This window comes from Ornithorhynchus anatinus, chromosome 10, assembly GCF_004115215.2.
Source record: "Ornithorhynchus anatinus isolate Pmale09 chromosome 10, mOrnAna1.pri.v4, whole genome shotgun sequence".
Classification (NCBI taxonomy): domain Eukaryota; kingdom Metazoa; phylum Chordata; class Mammalia; order Monotremata; family Ornithorhynchidae; genus Ornithorhynchus; species Ornithorhynchus anatinus.
Genome location: NC_041737.1, coordinates 58,620,586 through 58,642,637, shown reverse-complemented (window position 1 = coordinate 58,642,637; position 22,052 = coordinate 58,620,586). Strand labels below are relative to the sequence as shown.

The following is a 22,052-nucleotide window of genomic DNA, read 5'->3' as shown; positions in this document are numbered from 1 at the left end:
AACTTGTGAGGTGGTTGTGTTTGGTTTTAGTTTTATTTTTTTTTTTTTAAACGTAGAAAAAGAACAGCCTTTGGTTTGAAACTCCAGGTGGCCGGGCCCGGGCGGCGGCCGCTGCGGGCCGGAGGGGGCCGACGCCCCCCGCCCCGCTGCCCCCCAGGAGCGAGCGGCCGCTGGGGCCGGGGCTGGGGCTGGGGCTGGGGAGGGGGAGGGAAGCCCCTGCTCCCAGGGCGGGGAGCCTGCCCTACGACCATTTTTGGTTCCGTTGAAACTGAAAGGAGAGAATCGGTGGCCCCGACCCCCCGGGCCGGACCCCTCACCGCGGGGGGCGGCGGGGGAAGGGGACGGGGAAGCCCGAAGCCCCGCGGCCAACAGTTCCTGAAGCGGCCGGGCTTGGGCTTGGGCCTGGGCCTGGGCCTGGGCCTGGGCCTGGGCCCCCACAATTAGGGGCAGGAAGGAGAGGAGCGGGGTGGAGGGGGGCGACACAGACCTTTAGCCCCAGGGGACCCCTCTGCACGGGAGACCCGTTCATAGTTTGAGTGTAGGGGGGTGAGGGCGAGGGGGCGGACTGTAGGCGAGGGGAAAGGCGGACAGCCCCCCGCCCCCCCCAAACGGGAAAATCCTTCATTCATCCGTCCCGGCCCCTTGGGAGCAGGAAGGGTCGGGGTCGGGAGAGGGGCACCAGGAAGTGAGGAGGGGAGGTCCCCCGAAGAGGCTCCCGTAACAGGGGGCTTAAGGGCCCTTCTCAGGGCGAGGCCGGCAGGGGCAGTTTGGAAAGCACAAAAATAAAGCGGCCCAAACTGCCAGTGAAATAAATAACCCAGTGTGTGTGCGGGGCAGGGGGGCGGGGGGGGGGGGGGCGTGGGAAACCGCGGGCCCAATCTGGCCCGGCCCGGCCTCAGAGGGTCCGTGGGAGACCGGAGGGGTGGGTGGGTGTGTCTGTCTGTGTGTGACCCCAAAGGTGTGTGTGGAGGCAGTGTGACTCTCCAGGAGGAGGTGGGCAAGTCGACAGAACCGGGGATGCGGGAAGGGGCGGGCCACCAAGGAGACCCGGAAGGGTCAGCGGTCATGGGGGAGAGTGTGTGTGTGTGTGTGTATGGGGGGGGGACGGGCCGCCGGGGAGACCCCGAGGGGTGGACCGAGTGTGTGTGTGTGTGTAGGGAGAGGGAGAAGGGGGAGAAGGCCTGTCCGCGCTAGCCCACCTTGTGCTCGCCGCGCACGATGTGGGAGGAGAACTCGTAGCGATCGCGGCTGTGGTGGCCGCAGATGTTGCACTCGAAAGGGTCCCGGAAGCCGTGGCAGCCCATGTGGATGGTGAACATGACGTGGTCCAGGAAGAGGATGCGGCAGTGGTCGCAGCGGAAGGCCCGCACGGGCTCGCCGTCCTCGCCCACCACGCGCAGGCTCTCCCGGGCCGGGCCGGGGGCCGCTCCGCCCCGGCCCAGCCCCGCCTCGCCCAGGCCCAGCCCCATCCCCAGGCCCAGCCCCAGCCCCAGCTTGCCGTCCTCCTTGTGGGCGTGGTTGGCGTTGGCGTAGGCGGGGCTGGGCCGGGCCGGGGGCGCGGGGCCGGCGGCGGGACCGGGACCGGGACCGGGACCGGGACCGGGAGCGGGATTGGGAGCGGGCCCCGCCGCCGGCCCGGGCCGCTCCTCCGCCTCGCTCTCCGCCTCGCTGGAGTCCTGGCAGCCGTTGGGCGAGGCGCCGGGGGAGCCGGGCGGGCCGCCCCGCGGCCGGTAGAGGAGCGGCGGCGGGGGCTGCGGGGGCGGCGGCGGCGGCGGCGGCGGGCCCCCGTCGGGCAGGTCCTCGTGGCCCTCGCCCGGCTCCCGGGGCCCCGGCAGCTCCAGCCGCCCGGGCAGGGCCGGCAGCTGGGTGTACACCGAGCTGATGACGGGCGTCAGCTCCGAGATGCAGTTGGCGGGCGGCAGGCGGAGGGGCCGCAGGTGCTCGGCTCCCATGAAGGCCAGGGAGCCCCCGAAGCCCGGCTCCAGCGCCGGGTGGCCCACCAGCTCCACGTCCTTCTCATAGCCGCCCCCGCCGCCGCCCACGTCAAACGGGAGGTCGGAGAGGCTGAAGCGGAGTTGCTTGTCTCCTGGGGGAAGGGGAGGGGGCGGGGATCAGGTTCGCTGTCCTCGCCCCTGCCTGCCCCCGCCCCCGGGGCCTGCGGGAGGCGGCCCGGGCTCCCCTCCCTTTCCCGCTCGTCCCAGCATCATCCGCGCCCCCGCCCCGCGGGCCTGAGCCGGCAGACGGAGACGGCAGCGGGGCCGGGATGATAATAATAATAATAATGACGGCATTTGTTAAGCGCTTACTTTGTGCCAAGCACTGTTCTAAGCGCTGGGGTAGATGCAAGGTCATCAGGGTGTCCCCCGTGGGACTCTCAGGCTTCATCCCCATTTGACAGAGGAGGGAACTGAGGCCCAGAGAACTGAAGTGACTGGCCCAAAGTCACACAGCCGACAAGTGGCAGGAGCGGGATTAGAACCCACGACCTCCGCCTCCCAAGCCCGGGATCTTTCCCCTGAGCCGCGCTGCTTCGGGCGGATCTGTCGCCCCCCTGGTGGCGGGGGCGGGGCATGGTCTCTCCCTGGCGTCCGGGGGCGGATCTGACGCCCCCTGGTGGCGGGGGCGGGGCATGGTCGCCTTCGCCGGTGGCCGGGTCTGACGCCCCCTGGTGGCGAGGGCGAAGCCGTGTTCTGTCGCCTACCGGTGGGGTGGGGCGGGGACGGGGCCGGCGACGGGGCCGGCGACGGGGCCGGCGGGCCCCTTCGGTGGGTTCCTTACCTACGAACTTCTGCGGGGTGGAGCGTTTGCGCTTGGTCAGGCTGTTGGTCAGTCGGTCGATGAACACCGGCCGCTCGGAGGACGGGTGCAGCACGGAGTCGGACCCCATCTCCAGCTCCCGCATCTCCTCGCCTGTGGGAAAAGGCGGGGAGGGGTCAGCCACATGGTCCGGGCAGGGCCGAACCCCGGGGACCCAGACCTCTGGGTTCGACGCATCCTCTCCCGGAGCGCCCCCCAGGAATGGGTGGGGAGCGCCTGAAGGGTCCCCCACCCCCGGCCCGGCCCCGTCCTGGCCACCCGCCCACCTGGCTGGCCGCCCAGCGGCTGACCGTCCATGCTGAGGCTCTGCAGGTAGTTGTGGCAGCGCTCCTTGTGCTCCTCCAGCGTGCTCTGCTGCTTGTAGCTGCGCCCGCAGTAGTTGCATTTGTAGGGTTTGCCGACCGTCGGGGAGGACACTGGGGAGAAATGGGGGGGGTCACCCCGAGGCCGAGGAGGGAGGGGGGCTGTGGGACCCAGGAGTACGGAGAGGGGCCCACCAAGGCTGGCGGCGTGAAACCAGGCAGAGGCCTCCCCGGACCCCCGAGATTGAGGGCCTGGCACGCATCGTGCCCCTGGGGTGGGCTCCTAGTGCACCTGGCGGGGACAAGCCAGGGGACCCAGGCCCCGCCCCACGTTGTGGTTTAACCTTCTCCTGGGTAGGCTGTGTGTGAGCGGGCCGGGGGCGAGACCGGGGATTTCTCACTGGCTCGGCACTGTCTGCTTTCCCGTGGCGGAAGAGAGAACGAGAGCGGGGCCCCGGGCTGCTGAGAACCGAGAGCCTCGACGGCCTCGACCTCCGGCTTCGCCCCATCCTGCCCCCCTGGGCCCGTCCCCGCCCTCAGCCTCCACTCCCCACCCCCAGCCCTGACCAGGCTGGGGCACTGAGGCCAAACAGCTTGGCCGAGTGCAGTGGGGCCTGCTGGACCCATCTGGTGCCCTTGGAGGAGAACTGGGCGAGTCCAGCTCGAGGGGTGCACTAAGTGTGTGTGTGTGTGGGGAGCCTGGGGGTCCCCGGAGACAAGGTCGTGGGGCCCGGGCTGGCAACAGGTAAAGCAAGAATCTGAGCTGGGATACGAACATGTGGTGGCAGGAGTGTGGCGGGGAAGCAGGGGGAGAGACCCTGAGTCCGTTCCCTGGATTAGGAGCAGGACTACGCCCCTTCCCTCAGCTGGGGTTTTAATCTCAGGGAGAAACCTGGGACTCTGCCCCACCAGGGAAAAGACATGCCCATGGCTAGGGAGAAGCTGGTAGACCAGGCCAGCAGCCAAGTAGGATCCAGCAGGAGGGCACCTGAAAGGATCAGGAAGCAGCAGGGAGGGGTGGGCACTGCAGGGGGCATCTGGTTCTGCACTGAAAAAACAAAGTCTTCACCACTCTGTTGTTCCCTTCCGAGAGCTTAATACAGTGTTGTACACATAGTAACCTCTCAATAAAAACCACTGATTGATTGGATGGCTCAAAGTCTGGAGGAGGGCCATCAGGCCAGCGGGGACAGAGAAGGATCACCCATCTAGGCACAACTCACCCTTCCCCCTCCACCCCCATACCAAAGAGGGTGCGTAGTAGTGAGCGGGACAGGAGGTTGACATCTATTGGGGGTGCGGAGCCTGGGGCTGACTACTGTGGCTCTGCAGGGTCTGGGGCGGGGGGCTGACCGCAGTGGACCCAGTGATGGGGCAGGGACTGGGGGCCACGGAGGTGGAGGGTCCGAGGCAGGGGGCTGACGGCCAGGGGTACCCAGGCCCAGGGGAGGGGACTGATGGTTACGGACCCAATGCCGGGGCGGGAGGCTGAGGGGCGTGGGGCCCGGGTGAGGGCAGGGGACTGACCGCTGTGCGTGCGCAGGTGGCCGGTGAGGGCGTCGCGGCGCCGGCAGGCGTAGTTACAGAAGGGGCACTTGAAGGGCTTCTCCCCGGAGTGCAGCTTGATGTGCCGCAGCAGGTTCCCTTTCTGGGTGAAGGAGGCTCCGCACTGGTTACAGTGGAAGGGCCGCTCGCCTGCGGGGGACACCGGGGGGTCAGCTCCGGGGGGTCAGCTCCGGGGAGCCGCTCCGGGCCCGGCCCACCCGCAGGCCCCCTCGCCCCCCTCACCGGTGTGGCTGCGCTTGTGCACCATGAGCACGTTGGGGCCGATGCAGACCATGCCACACACGTCGCACTTGAGCTTCCCGTTGGGCAGGCGGATGCCGCCCGGGGAGTGGGGCTCGGGCCCGCTCCCGTCGCAGTAGCCCAGCGGCTCGGACAGCGAGTCGTCCACGATCACGCTGCCCTCCTTGTCCAGCAGCGGCTCCTCGGGACCCAGCAGCTGGCTGGCCTCCTCATCGCTGTACATCTCCACCTTGATCGAATTGGCTGGGGGGGCGGGAGGGTGGTTAAGACTGGCGGCTGCCGCCACAACCGGAAAGTGGGGCGTGTGGGACCCTCCTGACCCGCCCACCTCTCCCTGACTTGAGACCCTCCCCCCACCCCCACACTCCTCCCTGCCCTGAGACCCTCCCACCCCACCCCCTTGTCCTGGTACCCTCCTACCTCTCCCTGCTCTGGGACCTGCCCGGCCGGCCCCACCCACCCTCCCTGCCCTGGGACCCTCCCGCCCCACCCCACTCACCCCTCCCTGCCCTGGGACCCTCCCGCCCCGCCTCTCCCACCCCTCCCAGCCCCAAGCCCCTCTCTCCTCTCCCTCCCCAGCGAGTCCCTCCCAGTCCCGCCCTCCGCGGAGAGCGGAGCCGGGATGGGGATCGGGATTGGGATGGGGCACAGGCTCTGTAAGGGAAGCCTGCGGGGTGTGCGTGTTGGCAGTGGAGGGAAGCTTGAGGAACAAGGCCTCTGGGGTAGGAGAGATGGGGTAAGGCAGGGAGGGGTAAACGCTAGTCCGGGGTTCCCCTCATTAACCTCCGGGGAATGTCCCGTCCCGGAGATCCTGGGGGCTACGGACATTCTGGAGGGGCGGCGGGGCACATAAAGTCCAACAGGTACGTTTCAGCCCAAGACCCCTTTCTAAGCCATAATTGGTTGAAGGGGCAGAACAGCAGGGGTGGTGCGGAGGTTGGTTTCAAGGCTCTGAACTAACTCCATCCCGCTCCACTCTGTCCCCGCCTTTTGGCTCCCCCGGAAAAGGAGCCTCAGGGAAACAGGCCAAGAGCAGTCCTGGGAGTCCAATGACTATGGAGGGGGTCTTCTCGAGGGGGCCAGCCACGGGACAAGCCCTCCCCATATTCTCAAATCACCCCCACCTTCCCCAGGCAGTCAGCGGACCCCAGCCTTCCGGCCTCCTGATTTCCTGCCCCAGCCAACTCAAAGATGGCATCTACTATGGCTGCCCAGCCAGCACTGTACTAGGCGCCTGGAAGGGTACCCCGGGCCACGGCTTCTGTCCTTAGTGTGGGGCCACCATGGAGTCCCGCTGCTCCCTGCCTCCCAGCGGGTGGTCCCTGGAGCCAAGCCCTCCCCCTTCATCACTGGGTCAAGCGGGACATCGAGGATGGTGGGGAGTTGGGGCAGCCCTCCCTTCTGGCTCTTAACCCTTTCCCCGTCCCAGAGGTCTCCATCATCAAACCAGCACCCAACACGGGGCCTCGTTCTGCCCGAGGCTGGGGCTAGAAGGCGTGAGGGATGGGGGTCTGGGTGGAGGGGCACTCACCGCTGAGCTGGCGCCGGGGAGGGGGCTGGACGGAAGAGCGCTGGGTGCCGGGGTCCCGATGAGAGGGGAAGGGGCCCGAGGGGAGTTCTGGGGGTACTCACCACTGAGCGAACGGCTGGGGGAAGAGTGCTGGCTGTTTGGGGTGCTCACTGCAGGCCCCACTGTGGTGCCCCCGCAGAACTCCTTCTCCAGAGATGAGTCCCCGCTACCTTGGGGAGACGGAGCAGGGACGGTGAGCGGGGGGGGAAGGCGCAGAGGCCAGAGGGCCTGGGGGAAGAAGATGCTGGACGCTCCACACCCGGGGTGCCGGATCCCGGAGAGCCGCCGCCCTCTTTATGGTTGCGCGGGAGAGGGGAAGGCTGCGTCACTGCCTGACTACCACAGGAAATGGGGGCCGAGGCTCTCGCGGGGACCCCCCACCCTGAGCGGGGGCTGGGAACGGGGAAGGTCAGGTGCCGGTGACCTGGATCCCCACGGTTCTCACGTCCTGCTCTCTTCGGCCACCTTGGAGGGACTTGCTGGTCCCCTGAGCCCCAACACTGGACAGGGCGTGGGACCAACACTCACCCCCATACACACACATGGACCCCCTCACCCCACATTACCCACACCCACGCACCGGCCAAACCGGCACCCAGCCGAGAACCCCCAACCCACGGCAGAAGGGAGGAGGGGGAGGAGGGGGCTACCAGGCCTGCAAGGGAGGAGGGAAAAGCCTTTGCCTTTGGCCAGTTGCTCAGAGGTTCCAGGGTTCATCCCTCTCAGCCGCCATCCCTCTCCAGAGGGCGGGGGTCTCCCAGGCCAAAGTTCCGGCAGCTGGGCGGCACTGCCCCGCACTCATCTGATCCTCTTCCGGACGTGCTGGGGCTAGTGGGATTCGTAGTGAGTTGTGCTGGGCCCGAATCATGGAGGGGATGGGTGGAAGGGGCGTGGTGGGCCCTGGCCTTGGCTCTCCCAGCGTGAGACCAAGTGACCGGCCCCGACCCGTCCCAACTGATGGTCTTGGGCTCCTAAGCAAACCCGACCTGGCAGAGCCAAGGCCTAGCCCGGTCCTGCCGACAGCCAGTCTCTGGCGGGCTGAGTGGTAGTTGGTCGAATACTCGAACTGGGTGGCTTGGGCCAGGGACATAGCGGGGCTACTCCGGGCCAGGGAGGCGCCCTCTGGGCCAGGGGACAGGAGACAGTCGGGGCCTTGGAGGGGGAGAAAAGATATTCTGGACCATGAGGCCATGGGGTTACGGGGGGTGGGCAGGGGAGGGTTTTGAGGAAATTGAAGACATTTGGGAACTTTGGGTGAGGGGGTGGGGGCAGAGAGAAGACACTTTGGACCGGGAGGCCATGGGGGGGGAGGGGATAGAAGGCACTTGATCTTGAGGTGGGGGGGGGTGTGAGGAGAGAGATCATCCAGGGTCATGGTGGGAAGAGAGGCACTGAGAGGTGGAGAAAGGCACCGATTGTTGGGGCTGCTGGGGCCTTGAGGACACCAGGAAATTCAGGGTTGAGGCGGGGCAAAATGACCCGGCTCGGACCTCCACCTCGGCGGACGGAGGGCGGCGGGACCGGAAACTGGGCTGTGCCAAGCTCCCCTGCTCTCCAGCGGCCCCTGCCCCCACCGCACCCGTGCTCCGGGAGGTGGCATGGGCAGCCGCCACCCAGACTGCTCCTGGGACTCCCCCATCCCCTGGCGGGCATCCTGGAGCCCAAGCTAGGTGGGGGAGGGGGTCTCGGGGCTCCCATCGCCAGAGGCCCGGGAGTCCCCCTCTCCCTGCTTGCTTGTGCTCTGCTCCTGCCGGGCCCCTCCCCAATGCGCATTCTCCACCCTGAGCTGGCTTGCCCCCCCCCAGGCTGCTGGTGACCTCGCTGCCGCCTAGGCAACACTGCGGGCGTACGGGACTAGGCGCTGGCGGCGGGGGGGGGGGGGGGGGGGGCCGCCTGCCGCTTACCTTCCAGGAAGCCAGGGTTCCTGGAAGAGAGGGAAGTGACCGGCATTTCGCCACCGCCAGCAGGAGCAGGAGCTTGGGGATTGGGGTCTGCAGCCCTAGCGACGGGCATCTGCCCGCTGCTCAGCTGGACCAGGGGCAGGGGGAAGTGGCAAAGGGGGCAGGAAGGATCAGACGAGGGTCAAAAGGTCCAGATGAGTGGGGAAGGGGGTCTGGAGGGACCAGACCCGGGGGCGGTGGGGAGAGGAAAAGGGTGAAGGAAGGGGTCGTAAGGGGCCGGACAGAGGTGGAGGAGGGGGTCAGGAGGGACCAGCCGGGGTGGGGGAGGGAAAGAGGGGTCAGGAGAAGTCGACTCGGGGGAGAGGGAAGGAAGGGGATCAGGAGGGACCGACCGGGGTCTGGGAGGGGAAGTGGGGTCAGGAAGAACTAGGCCAGTAGTGGGGGGTGCGGGCTGATTCACCCAAAGGGATGCAGTGGCCAAGGCAGGATTCCCAGCCGGGGAGGGGGTCAGGGTGGGGTTGGTTTTGGCTTTCCCTTATCCAGGGGCAACCCGGCAGGGGTGGCGGGACGCATCACAGGTGACCAACCTCGTTGCCACCCAACCCCACCCTCGACACACACCTAACACCCCTCATCTCCCCGGCACCCACACGCACTTGGGTTTCCACTCCACAGGACCCGGCTTCTCTCCGGGCTAACCACTGTAGTAACTGCCTGCCCCTGCCTCTCCCCTCTGGCCCCGGGGCTCCTAGTGGCCCTGGGCGAGCGCACCCACTCCACGCCATGCCCCAGCGGCCCGGGGATCCAACAATCTCGCAGAGGGCTGCTACCACGAACATCTACCCAGTAAGGAGGGCAGTCTGGATGTGGCCCAGTGGAAAATCGGCAGACCGACCACCCGGCTTCTAATCCCAGCTCCGCCACTGGCTGGTTGGATGACTTTGGGCAAACAGCTTAACTTCTCTGGGCCTCAGCTACTTGTTTGCAAAATGGGGAGATTAGGAACCACCTCTATCTCACAGGGATGCTGTGAGGACAAAAATGACCTACGTAAACGTGAGCGCTCTTTGAGAAGAAAAGCCATCTCTAAAGATGGCTATAAGACATTGGTATTACTTTGGAAGTGGGGTGGAAGCTGAGGCGGTTGGGGACGTGGGGGTGCGGGAGAGAGGAGAAAGAGCTGGGGGAACAGCGGCGGGGGGGGGGGGGAAGGGCGGGGCTGAAGGAAAAGAAAAATGCCTCTTCCGAGAATCTTTGAACCCCCGATTGCTCTTTTACCCCTTCCTTCCCAGGCCAGCCGGGCGTTCAGGTTCCTGAGACCTCCCCGGGGCCCCTGTACAATCCCTTGCATACAGTAAGCGTTCAATAAATACGACTGAATGAATGCACCCCAATCCTCACGCTGCTGGGCTCTCGGCCCAAACCTCAGCTCTGTGGGACCTGTAGGAGGGAACGGGCTCCGGGGAGGTCCTGAATGGAAGCAGCGGCCTGGAGAACGACCTCTCCCTTCCTCCCTCGAGCTCCAGGCTCTGGCCCAGCCGGGTCAGTGGGCCGCACCCCCAGACGACAGCGAACAGGAACACGTACCAGAGATGTATGAGCGGCCGTTGCAATCTTCTATGTCCATCTTTGAGAGGCTCGGCTGCCGGAGCGGGAAGAGAGTGAGAGAGACAGAGACTGGTGTCAGAGCGTGGACCGGGGCGGGGGGGGGGGGGGGGGCCCCGCCTCCAGACTGGGTGTCCCGCTCTGGAGGTCATCCTTTCCTGTCCCCTGCCTCGGCTCCCACCTGGCTGCCATCCTGGCCAACATCCCCGACCTCGGCGGGTGCTAGAGCTCCCGTGACCACCGTGCCCCCGGGGGCTACACAGGCAGCCCTGGGGCCGCTGCCCTTCTGCCTCCACCGGAGACCCACCGCGAGACGGGTCCAGGGAGGCCAGCAGCCTCTACAGGGGTCTGGCTGGGCGGGGTGGGGCGGGGAGAGCAGAAGGGCCGTGAGCCGGCTGGCGCATGGAGCCTCTGGCCCACCTCAGCCTCCGGGAACCCAAAGGGGGAAGAGTAGCTGCCCTGGGCACACCAAGGCTAGAAGAACCAGGGGCCACAAGGCAGAGCCCCACCAAACCCGCTACTCAATTACCCTCTCCAGCCATGACAGATGAGAGGGAGGGGGAAGAGGGAAAGGGAGATGCAGAAAGGCTGGGGGTAGGAGAGGGAGAGTAGAGAGAGTCCCAAGATGCCGGAGGAAGTGGGTAGGGGGTCCTGATAGCATCTCACACCCCTAAGTGACCTTCCCTCCCACACCTGCTACCCCTTCCACCGCAAGTAAAGAAGGAAGCAGAGCCCGGACCGCCCTACTTGGGGAAAGACGGACGGAAACCGGCAGCGACGGTCCCAAGTGGGCAGGAGCAGGGAACGATTAAAAGTCATAATTGGTCAAAGGGAATTAACTGGAGAGGAATAAGGACCTTTTGGAGTCCAGGCAGCAGGTGGGCCCTCAGGTTCCCACTGAGCTGCCTGTGGGGGCCATAGTGATAATATTTAAGTGCCTAATATGCCCCAAGCATTGCACTAAACACTGGGGTAGATACAAGACAATCAGGTTAGACACAGTCCCTGTCCCACACGGAGTTCACGGTCTAAGTGAACCAAAGTGGCTTCCTAGTCACTGCTGGCTGGAGGCTGGGAGTCTCCCCTAATGCTCTGGGCGTGGGACACCCACACCCACAAACGTTCACACTCACATGTACACACTCACATGTACACACTCACACGTACACACTCACGTGCGGGCTCACTGCCCCCAGCCCAGTCCACCTGCTCCTCAGGAGTGGGTGTGGGTGACAGCAGCCTTGGCCAGATGTCACTCTGGAGACCCTGAAGGGGAAGGGACCCGGGTTCCCCTGGAAAGTCAGGCTGCTGGGGGTACGGGGCCCCTCCCAGCGCCCCGCTCCCCGCCTGCTCCTCTTCACTCCGGCCCACTCGGTGACCGCGGGGGATGTGGGAGGGGGAAAGAAGCTCTGTCCCACCCACAGCCTCTTCCTCCAGAGGCCAGCCTGGAACCGGGAGAGGCACGGGTCGGGGGCGACTGGGACTCCGAGGCCCCAACCGGGCTGCGCTGTGGTGATGGAGGTGAGGGGGGTAGGTCGCGCTGAGGCCGGAGGCTGCAGCGGGGCGTCCCACTGGCCCCCGGAGCGGGGCTCTCGGCGAGCGTGGGAAATGCCGGGCCCAGATCGGGAGGGTTGCGGGGGTGATTTTCCATCTGGGGGGAGGGGCGCGGGGGAGCAGCGTCGGACGGGAGCCGTGGCACGCTTTGCTGCCCACTTCCTGCCAGCTTTTCCCTGACAGACTGATCGGCCTGGATGCCTCGCCGGCGCTGGGTCAGCGGTCAGAGTTCAGGGTTACTTACCCCGGGGTGGCACAGAGGCTGGCGGCGGCAATAATTCACAGCCCTCCAGTCTCCCAAGACTCAGGCCGGAGGAGAGAGAGAGTGAAGCTTCCAAATCTGCCTTCCCTCCAGCCCCTGCGGGCCTGGGCCGACCGGGTTAGTGTCGGGGCGGAGAAGGAGAGGCCACAAAGGCTGTGGAGGCCCGGGAGCTGGTCAGCCCAGCAGCCCGGGGCATGAAAGTAGTCTCACCAGTGGCCGTCCGAGTGACTGGGCCTCAGGCTGAATCTCCACCCCTAGTCACAGAGCGAGGACCCCGACTCTGCCGGTCAGAGGTGAGTGGGTGGGGGAGTACCGCCCCCGGGGCCCTGCCAAGGAAGTGGGGTCTAGACTCCGAGACTCGGAGGCTCTGAGCGACCTTTAGGGTCGAGATGCTATCTCCCGGGGCCCCTGCCCTCTGGGAGAGCCCCGCCAGCTCCCTCACACAGACGGCAGTTTCCTGGGGTGACTCATTTTTCCCCGGGGGTGAAGACGACGGCGAGCTTGAGTCCAGGGCCCCCAAACGCCCCTGCCCACCTGCTTGCGGGCTGGGCCGGGGCATCAACCGGTTCTCTGGGGGGCACCTCAGATCCAGCTGGGAAGGGCCGTCAGAGCCACACCACAGGCTAACTAGTCCTCTGCTCAGACCTGCTGTTCCTCTCAGGCTTTGGCCTCAGCTCCCCTACCCCCCACTGCGGACCTGTTGCTCTTACCGAGGGGCCACAGGGGTCGGGCGGGGGTCAGGGGCCAGGGCCTAGACGGGCCCTGCCACTTCGAGGCACACCAGGCCGCCCGCATGCCACGGGTTTTCTCCTCCTGGTTCCAGGGGGTGGCACAGCCAAGCTGGGTGAGGGGGCTGCCCCCGGGGCACAAACACCCGGAGCTTCAAGGGACTTTCTGGTTCCAGCTCAGGGGGCACCGGGACAGCAGAGCGAGCAGAGACCGGTGGCCACCTCCTCCCCGAACGGGAAGCGGGGCAGAATTTCAGGCTCCAGGCAGGGCCCACACGAATTAGCTCAAAATCCCCACTTTGGCCTCTCTGTAGCTGGTACCGAAGGATTCTCACCCCAGAAAACTCAGCGGGCACTGGGTGGGCACTGGTCAGGCCGGGGGCTGGTGGTCTCCAGGGAGAATGGGAAGCACAGTGGCCTCGGGGACAGCCATTGATGGTCGGCCCCAGGAGCTCTCAGGGCAGAAACTACTGATGTCTCTAGGAAGCTTCAGGTCTGGTTGGAAATCCGGAGGGAAGAGAGGCTGAGTCCTAAGTGGATCAGCACCTCGGGCACCTGGGCTCCCATCAGTCAGTCGGTCAGTCAGTCAGTCAGTCTGTCAGTCAACCTTAACTAGTTAGGATTAGGGTTAGGGCAGCTGGGCTGGGGTGAGGGGACTGGACACCAGCGTCAAGGGAGTCAGCTGGCTGGAGTGAGAGAGGGTCGAGGTGGGCATCAGTTGCTCCACAGGAGCCCGACAAAGCCCGTTTCCCGAATCCTCCACCTTCTGGGCAGCTCCAAGATTTCCCTAGCAGGCCAGAGGGGGTGGGCCCTTGCCCTGGTCAGCTTCTCTTGTGCTGGGTCTCCTTTAGTTTGACCCCTGGGAGGGCCCTCGGGCCATCAATGACACGTATAGCTTCTGACCATGGTCCTGCTGGAGGACTGTCTTGTTGACATTGCCCTCCCTTGCTCTCATCCCCACCCGTCTGACTTTACCAGCGTCCTCTCCCACCCTCACCCCTCTTGGCCTTGAGCCCGAGAGCCCTCAGCTGGGGGACGGGGCAGACGGCAGCCCGCCGCTGACGTAGTCGAGCCCCTTTGGAAATGAGCGGCCTGTCGCCAAGAGGGGTGAACCGAACCTTGGCTCTGCCCCGGCTGCGTGACACCGAGCTGCACCCACAGTGCCCTCCTCTGCTTCGTGCACCTGAGCTGAGGAAGCCACGGGAAACCCCCTCGGCCTCCGACAGCTCCTCTGCTCCTGCTTTGGGGACAAAATACGCCCACTTCAGGGGCTGTGGCCACGGCCCTCCTGATAGCGCTTAGTACAGTGCTCTACAGGCAGTAAGCGCTCAATAAATATATCTTGTCTGACTGAGAGGAGCTCAGGTGCCCGAGGTGCCGATTCATTTAGGACTCAACCTCTCTCCCCCCAGGTTTCCGATCGGGCCGGGAGCTTCCTAGAAACAGCAGTAGTTTCTGTCCTGGGAGCTCCTGGGACCAACCATCAGTGGCTGTCCCTGAGGCTATTATGGTCACCCGCTCTCCCGGGAAATCACCAGCCCCAGGCCTGCCCAGCGTCTGCCCAGTGCCCGCTGAGTTTCCTGGGGTGTGGGATGGGAATCCGTCGGCACCGGCCACAGAGACCAAAGTGGGGATTTTGAGGCCGGAGCCCAAGCTCCAGGAGGCTCCAACCCTGCCCTCAGGATGGCCGGGGCCAGGACCACCCAGAGTCAGGGTGATGGGTCTGGGCAGCCGGGGATCGGGGGCCGAAACCTTGGGTCGGGGAAGGGGCGGCCCCGGTGACGCTAGCCCACCCCTCAAACAGGGCCGCAAAGGCACAGCGCCTTCTCCCCGTGGGCCCTGGGGACCGAGCGGACGATCCAGGGTCCTGGGGTCGCTGGACCTTGGGACCCAGGACCGATCTAGGGTTTGGGGGAAAGTGGCCCCAAGCGCCAGACAGAGAGGGGATGGTGCCCGTCTGTCGGTCCGGGCCCTTCGCCGAGGGCCTGGCCCTTCCCAGCTAGGGTCCGGGCAAGTAGGGGGCCTGAGGGCTCTGAGGAAGGGTCCAGGGGTCGCTGGGCGGGGAAAGGCGACCCCGGCCCGGCGGCTCCACCCTAGAGCGGGGCGACGGAGGAGCCGTGGTCTCCGGAAAGCCTCCGCGGAGCGGAGCCTTCGCGGCCGGAGGGGCCCGGTAGAGTCGGGCCAAGCCAGCACCCCGCGACGGGAGGTGGGGAGAGCGAGGACCGCCAAAGCCGACGCCCCCCAACGTGGGGCAGCCCTGGCGGCCCCGGCCGTGGGAGACGGGGAACGAGGCCGCCCGTCCGGCCTTCCCACGGCGAGGCGGACCGGGCGACGCCAAGGCGGGCGTCCCTCGGGGACACCGATCCCCCCCAGGGGAGGGCATCCCCGACCCCGGCCCTTCCCCGGAGCCCATCCGTCGACAAACTCCCGTCCCGGCCGAGGCTCCGATCTCTGGAACGGAATCAGAAGCAAGAGGGAGAATCCATCGGGGGAGACGACAGGCTGTCGGGGACACCGAGCTCCCGTCGGGGAGGTCGTTGGGCAGGGGGTTCGGCCGGGCCCTTCCTCCGGGGTCCCCGGGGTCCGGTCCTGCCCCAGCGGCCCCCCTCGCAGCCTCTCTCCTTCAGGCCCGGGCTGTCTTCCTCAGTTTCCCCGCCGCGCAGGCCGGGCTCTGCCCCTTCCCCAAGTTTCTGGGGTGGCCCGCACCCGCCTCCCGCCACCGTGGGGGTCCCGCACCTCGACCCTCCCCCGGGGTGGGACGGACACACACACACACACACACACATACACGACCCCTTTCTTTGCCGCCCCCCCGGCGAGCCCCCTCCTTCGTGCAGCCCTCCAAGGCGAAGGGAGCCCCCCCCCGCCCCCTCCCCCCGCGCCCCTCAGGCCTCCCCTCCCCCTCCCCGCCCCCTCGGGCCCCGCCCCCCGCGCGCTCGGGCCCCGCCCCCCCCCGCGCGCGCGCAGGCCCCGCCCCTCCCCTCACCTGAGGCGGCTCCGCGCGCGCAGGGCGGGGGGGGTCGGAGGGGGCGGGGCGGCGGCCCCCCCCCCCCCCCAGGCCCGACCGGCTCCTCGCGGGGGGGGGCGGGGTCACTGAGGGCGGCCGGGCCGGGGCCGGGGCCGGGGCCGGGGCCGGGGCGCGCGCCAACGGCGGCGGTTCCATCTCCATCGGCGGCTTCACCTGAGGAGGGACCGACCCCCCCCCCCAACCCCGACACCGTCTCCCCCCCCCCCCCCCCAGTCGCTTCCCCCCCTCCCTCCCCCTCCCCCGAACAACTTCCGGTCCCACTGCCAGGCGACAGGCGGGGCGGCCGAGCGCCGAGCGCCCCGAGCGGGAGCGTCGGAGGGGGGGAGGGGGGGGAGGGAGGCAGGGGAGAGCAGCCGAGCCCCGAGCTCGTCGATCCCCGGCGCGCTGAGGGAAAACGGGGCCGCCCCCGCCGCACTCCTCCTTCATTCACTCCTGTTTATTAATCATGATCATAATGTCGGGATTTGTTAAGCGCTTACTATGTGCCCGGCCCTGTTCTAAGCGCTGGGGGAGACACGGGGTCAGCAGGTGGTCCCACGTGAGGCTCCCAGTCCTCATCCCCATTTGACAGATGAGGTCACTGAGGCCCAGAGAAGAAGAATAATGCTGATGTTGGTATTTGTTGAGCGCTTACTATGGGCAGAGCACTGTTCTAAGCGCTGGGAGAGATACAGGGTCATCAGGTGGTCCCCCGTGGGGCTCCCAGTCTTCATCCCCGTTTTACAGATGAGGGAACTGAGGCCCGGACAAGTGAAGTGACTTGCCCACGGTCACAGAGCTGATAAGTGGCAGAGTCGGGATTCAAACCCATGACCTCGGGCTCCCAAGCCCAGGCTTTTTCCGCTTGCTGTGTGCAGAGCACTGTACTAAGCACTTGGGGAAGCAGCGTGGCTTAGTGCAAAGAGCCCGGGCTTGGGAGTCAGAGGCCGTGGGTTCCAATCCCACCAATGCCACTTATGAGCTGTGTGACTTTGGCAAGCCACTCACTTCTCGGGACCTCTGGACCTCATCTGTAAAATGGGGATGAAGGACTGTGATTCCCCCCCCCCCCCCCCCCCCGTGGGACAACCTACTGACCTTGGGAATCTACCCCCAGTGCTTTAGAACAGTGCTTGGCACATAGTAAGCACTTAACAAATACCATCGTTATTATTACTACAATTAAGCAACAATAAAAGACATTCTCTGCCCACAACGGGCTCACAGTCTAGGTGACTCGCATTTTGTACAGTGAGGGCGCCGTCCCCTCAAGCTCCTCTCCTCACCCGTCCATTCTGCATTGATTCTCTGTCTTGTTTCGTACTCTTGCAAGTGCTTAGTACAGTCCTCTGCACATAATAAGTGCTCAATCAATACTGCTAATTGCAAACTTCTTGTGAACAAGGATCCTGTCCGCTAACTCTACCTCTCCCAAGCGCTCAATCAATTCCCTCCCTGAGCATCATGAAAGACCGTGGGGACGATGTGGAGAGCGGGGCTTTTGCTGTGGTTATTAATAATGATGGTATTTCTTAAGCACTTACTATGCCAAGCACTGTTCTAAGCGCTGGGGTAGATACAACGTATTCAGGTTGTCCCACGTGGGGCTGAGAGTCTTAATCCCCATTTGACAGATGAGGTAACTGAGGCACAGGGAAGTTGTGACTTGCCCAAAGTCACACAGCTGACATGTAGCGGAGCCGGGATTAGAACCCACGACCTCTGGCTCCCAAGTCCGGGCTCTTTCCACTAAGCCACTCTGCTCCTCTTATTATAGGGCATCAGTCAGCACTGGCGATTCAGACTCCAAACCTTAGTCCTTCCCCTGCTCCCAGCCCTCTTCAGCATCAGCGGGATCGACTGTGAACGGGCACGGAGCACTGTGCTGAGTGCTTGGGAGAGTACAACTATGTCCAACCAGATTTGCAGGTCTCCGCCCCAGTGCCTAGGATGGTGCCTGGCACATAGTGATTAACAAATACCGCAATTATTATTATCACGACAGAGTTGGCGATGCGGTCCCTGTCCTTAGGGTGCTTACAGTCTAGTGGGGGGAGACCAATCAAAGTTATTTACTGAGGGTTCACTGTGTGCAAGGTAACGCACAGCCCCTTGGCATCAATACCATCTCTGCCCTTTGCCTGCTGTGTGGCTTGGGCAAATCAGTTAACTTCTTGATACCCGTTCTGTAACATGGAGATTAAACACCTTCTCTCCCTCCTCCTCAGACCGTGTCCGAACACAAAAGCTTGAAGCTAGCGCTTCAGAACGGTCCTTCAACTAGTAAGCGCTCAACAAATAACATAACTGAGTAACCGTGTCATGGGGTCAAGGGCCCGTCCTAGGTGTCCGTCCGCCCCCTCAACACCAAGAAGCCGGCCCACTGAACAAATGTCGACCTTTAATTAGAGGCAAATAGAAAGTAGCATCCGCGGGAGGGAGCCGGGGAGCGTGGCCCGGGAGGAGGCGTGCGTCCAGGGCGCCACGGTCACCTGGCCGCCGGTGCCCGGGCGAGGCTCAGGTGCCACGGTCACGTGGACGCGATGCCAGGCGTGGCTGAGGACGCCCCGCAGGTTCCATATTGGGGGCCACCGTGTCGGGCTGCACGTTGTAGGCGTCGTCCACGGCCTTGCACACGATGCTGAGCTGGGCGCCGGCCGGCGGGCACGGGGACGGTGAGGCTCCACAGGCGCCCAGGCCCAGGCTTGCCGCGCGGCCCGGCCCTCGTCCGCCAGCTCCGCCGTGTGCCAGGTCTGCCCGTCGTCCAGCGACACGTCCACCCGGACCACGGCCCGCCCGCCCCCCGCTCCAGGCGTAGCCCCGCACCGTCACCTCCTCGGGCCCCACGGCGTCCCCGTGCGGGGCTCCGTGATGGCCGACTGGACCGGCAGCTCCTGGATGGCCGGGCCGAGTCGAAATCCACCCGTGTCCCAGTCCACGGCCGGAGAGAAGCCCTTGTAATCCCGGCGCTGCCAGTGGCTGGGGCTCTCCTCCGGCCCCACGCTGACCCGCCCCACCCACTTGACGTGCCTGGCGCCCACCACGCCGGGCACCACGACCCGCACCGGGTAACCGTGGTCCGGCGGCAGCGGCTCCCCGTTCATCTCGTACGCCAGCAGCACGTCCGCGTCGGGGTCCACGGCCCGGGCGTAGGGGATGGAGGCCCCGTAGAAGGTGCCCGTCGGGTCCCGGTCCAGCCCCTCGAAGCAGACGTGGGCCTCGGGGCCCCGGGGCGGGTGGCCGGCGCGGGCCAGGACGTCCCGCAGCCGGGCGCCCCCCCAGCGGGCGGTGCTGATGGCCCCCGCCCCCCCAGTCCAGCCCCTTGACCGGTCGCACCCGGGTCATCTCCCCGCGCCGGTTGCCCGCGCACTGCAGGGTGACCGTGACCTCGTGCTTGGGGAAGCGGCGGAGGTCGTCCAGGGTCAGCGTCAGCACCCGGCCGCCCGGGCCCTCCACCCGCAGCCGGTAGGCCTCTGGGTCCAGGGCGGGCACGGGCAGGTGGTTGCGGGTGAAGAACAGGGCGTTGGGCGTCAGGTGATTCTCGCCTAGCAGCTCCGGGGGAGGCTCCGCATTGAACGGGCGGCTGCTGTTGACCCGCAGGGCCGGGTGGCGGGGCGGGTCCCCCGCGTAGGGGTCGTCGGTGGCGGAGGGGGCGGGCGCGGGGTCGTCCGGGCTCAGCTCCCCGATCTTGTACTCGGCCAGCAGCTCGCGGACGTGGGGCTGGTTGTGGGCGGCGTACAGGGCCCAGAAGGGCTCCAGGGGACCCCCGGCCGCCAGCAGCAGCTTAGCCGGACCCCCGGGGTGCAGGGCCACGAAGTCGGTGACGTCGAAGACCTCGGAGCCCAGCGTCACCCACACCCGCGTCTCGGGGCTGCGGTGCCGGCCCACCTCCTCCCGCGTGAACAGCCGGGGGTGCGTCTCGGCGGCCTGGGGGCCCAGAGGGAGCGGGGGATGCCCGGCACAGGCGGGACCGGGGAAGCAGTGGAGATCGAGAGATGGGAGAGGGACAGATATGTTAAGGGGGCAGGAAAGGTGACTCCTCCCAGTCCCCACCTCCACTCCCCACTCCCAGGAGGGCTGAGAACCAGGATTCTGGGGACCCCCACCCACCCACACCTCCCGGCCCACCCTCCCTGAGGGCCAGAGAAGCACCGTGGCCTGGTGGAAAGAGGACGGGACTCTGGGAAGCAGAAGGACCTGGGTTCCAATCCTGCCCCTGCCACTCGTCTGCTCTGTGACCTTGGGCAAGTCGCTTCACTTCCCCTGTGCCTCAGTTACCTCATCTGTCAAAGGGGGATGAAGACTGTGAGCCCCACGTGGGGCGTGAACACTGTCTAACCTGATTAGCCTGAAGCTACTCCAGTGCTTACTCCAGTGTGGGCACAAGGTAGGCATTTAACAAGTACCATAAAAAAAAAATCCTGGGGGCATTCCTCACTCCTCTCTCCCTGGGTCCAAATGGTCCCCTCATTGAGGACCCCCGACCTGGTGCACCGTGTGCACTCTTGCCCACCCCCCCCTCACTGGAAGGTAGTGGGGGGGGGGCGGGGTTCCCTCCCCCGGTTACCCGGCGGCGATGGTCTCCGTAGGCCAGCACGGCCCCCAGGCCCAGCAGGGCTCCGGCCGCCCCCCAGGCCCGGTAAGACCTCCCATCCTCCGGGAGAGGCTTTCGGCTGGAGTCGCTGGATGTGCAGGCACGAGGGCAGAGCCCCGGGGGGATCAACCTGGGGAAGGAGAACGTCCTGGACCCTCTCTCCGCTCCCACCCGGTGGCGACCCCCTCCCCCGGCCCTCGCCACTCGGTTTCTCTTGGACGGGCGGGGAAGGGAGCCTCGGGGGTCCAGCTGAGGCCGGGCAGGGGGTGGGGGGCCTTACCTGTGGGCCGGCCGCAGGGCAGGGGTCCCTCTGCGCAGCAGCACCAACAGCATCTTGGGCAGAGGCGGTGGGTGACTGAAGGGAGGAGGGGAGAGAGAGAGGGAGGAAGCGGCCCGGTTCGGGGGAGGGGGGGGGCGGTGCCAGGGCCCGAAGCTGGCACCGGAGGGGCAAGGGAGCAGAGGTCAAGAGTCCACGAGGTCAGGCAGGGGCGACCCTGGGGAGGGGGACGGTCCGGGGTGGTGGGGTCAGGGGGGCCGGTCCCGCTGCGGCCGCGGGCCTGGAGCTTACCGGGATGGGCTCCCCGGCCCGCCTCGCTGCCACGGGACGGACGGAGCGACGAGGGGAGGGTCAGACCCCACCCCTGACCTGCAGGGGAGGGTGCATTTAAAGGGGCCGCGAGCCATTCCGGCGGACCGGAAGGGAGGTGTCCGGCCGCCCATCCTCGCCAGGCCTTGGCCATTCTTTAGCAGGAGGCGGGACGGGGTCGGCCGGCCCGGTCCCCGCCCCTTCCAGCCCCACCGAAGGGGCCGTCCCAACCTCCCCTCCTCTCCCTTCCCCGTCAGGGACAGAAAGGACCGTCCGGCCTTCCCCCTGAGGCGGGCTTTAGGCCCGAGCTGCCCCGAGGCCTAGGACTAGGTCCCGGGGGACGTGGAAGAGGCCGGGCGATGGGGGCCCGTTTCTTCCTTTTCCCCTTTTTAATGGCATCTGTAAAGCGCTCCCCACGCCCAGTATAATCATGACGGTATTTGTTAAGCCCTTACTCTTTCTAAGCGTTGGGCACCGCCGGGGTAGGTAGGAGCCGGTCAGGTTGGACGTGGTCCTTGTCCCACATGCACTTTGCAGACTCGATTTTCCAGATGGGGGCACCGAGGCACAGAGAAGTGAAGCATCTTGCCGTTCTTGTCCCTCATGAGCTTCGCAGACTCAGTTTTCCAGATGGGGGAACCGAGGCACAGAGAAGTGAAGTGGCTTGCCCAGAGTCTCACAGCAGGCGAGTGGCGGAGCGGGGATTAGAAGCCAGGCCTTTCTGAGTCCCGGGCCTTTGTCCACGGGCTTTGCTCCTCTGATGCTAAACTTCTCACTGTCGCCTCAATCTCCTAATCGTAATGGTATTTGTTAGGTGCTTACGGTGTGCCAAGCACTGTTCTAAGCGCTGGGGGGGGGATACAAGGTAATCAGGTTGTCCCATTTGGAGCTAACACTCATCCCCATTTTACAGATGAGATAACTGAGGCACAGAGAAGTGAAGTGACTTGCCCGGAATCACACGGCTGATAAGTGACGGAGCGGGATTGGAACCCATGCCCTCTGACTCCCAAGCCCATGCTCTTTCCGCTGAGCCGCACTGCTTCTCTCATCAGTCTCGCCACCGACTTCTCGCCCACGTCCTCTGGCCTGGAACGGCTTCCTTCCTCAAATCCGACAGTGATTCTCCCCCGCTTCAAAGCCTTATTGCAGGCACATCTCCAAGAGGCCTTTCCTGACTAATCACCCTTTTCTTCCACTCACTTCTGCATCTCCCTCACATGCTCCCCTTATTTCACCCCCCCCCCCCCGCCCACCCAGCCCCACAGCACTTATTTCCATATCTGTAATTTTATTCATTTGTATTACTATCTCCCCCTC

The 22,052-nt window shown here is 65.7% G+C and overlaps 2 protein-coding genes across 3 annotated transcripts; both read right to left on the bottom strand.

Moving 5' to 3' along the window:
• Positions 1 to 1,084: 1,084 nt before the first annotated feature.
• IKZF4 (IKAROS family zinc finger 4) lies at positions 1,085 to 15,594 on the bottom strand. Of its 2 annotated transcripts, none has more exons than XM_029074056.1 (8): positions 15,532 to 15,594; positions 9,984 to 10,038; positions 6,558 to 6,665; positions 4,908 to 5,168; positions 4,647 to 4,814; positions 3,084 to 3,233; positions 2,779 to 2,910; positions 1,085 to 2,086 (listed from the first exon to the last, which is right to left on the bottom strand). In XM_029074056.1, the coding sequence occupies exons 2-8, from the start codon at positions 10,021 to 10,023 to the stop codon at positions 1,191 to 1,193; spliced, it is 1,755 nt and encodes a 584-aa protein (XP_028929889.1). In that variant the 5' UTR covers positions 10,024 to 10,038; positions 15,532 to 15,594; the 3' UTR covers positions 1,085 to 1,190. The 2 variants fall into 2 exon arrangements, with proteins under 2 accessions (XP_028929889.1, XP_028929892.1); XM_029074059.1 differs by having other exon boundaries at positions 6,558 to 6,661.
• A 2,339-nt stretch (positions 15,595 to 17,933) lies between these two features.
• Positions 17,934 to 20,881, bottom strand: SUOX (sulfite oxidase). The gene is given in 10 exon segments (XM_029074299.1): positions 17,934 to 18,137; positions 18,139 to 18,201; positions 18,203 to 18,244; positions 18,246 to 18,356; positions 18,358 to 18,410; positions 18,413 to 18,860; positions 18,862 to 19,479; positions 20,120 to 20,276; positions 20,427 to 20,501; positions 20,715 to 20,881. Coding segments are annotated over 10 exon segments (1,899 nt in total). The 5' UTR covers positions 20,867 to 20,881; the 3' UTR covers positions 17,934 to 17,957.
• Between the last annotated feature and the right edge of the window lie 1,171 nt (positions 20,882 to 22,052).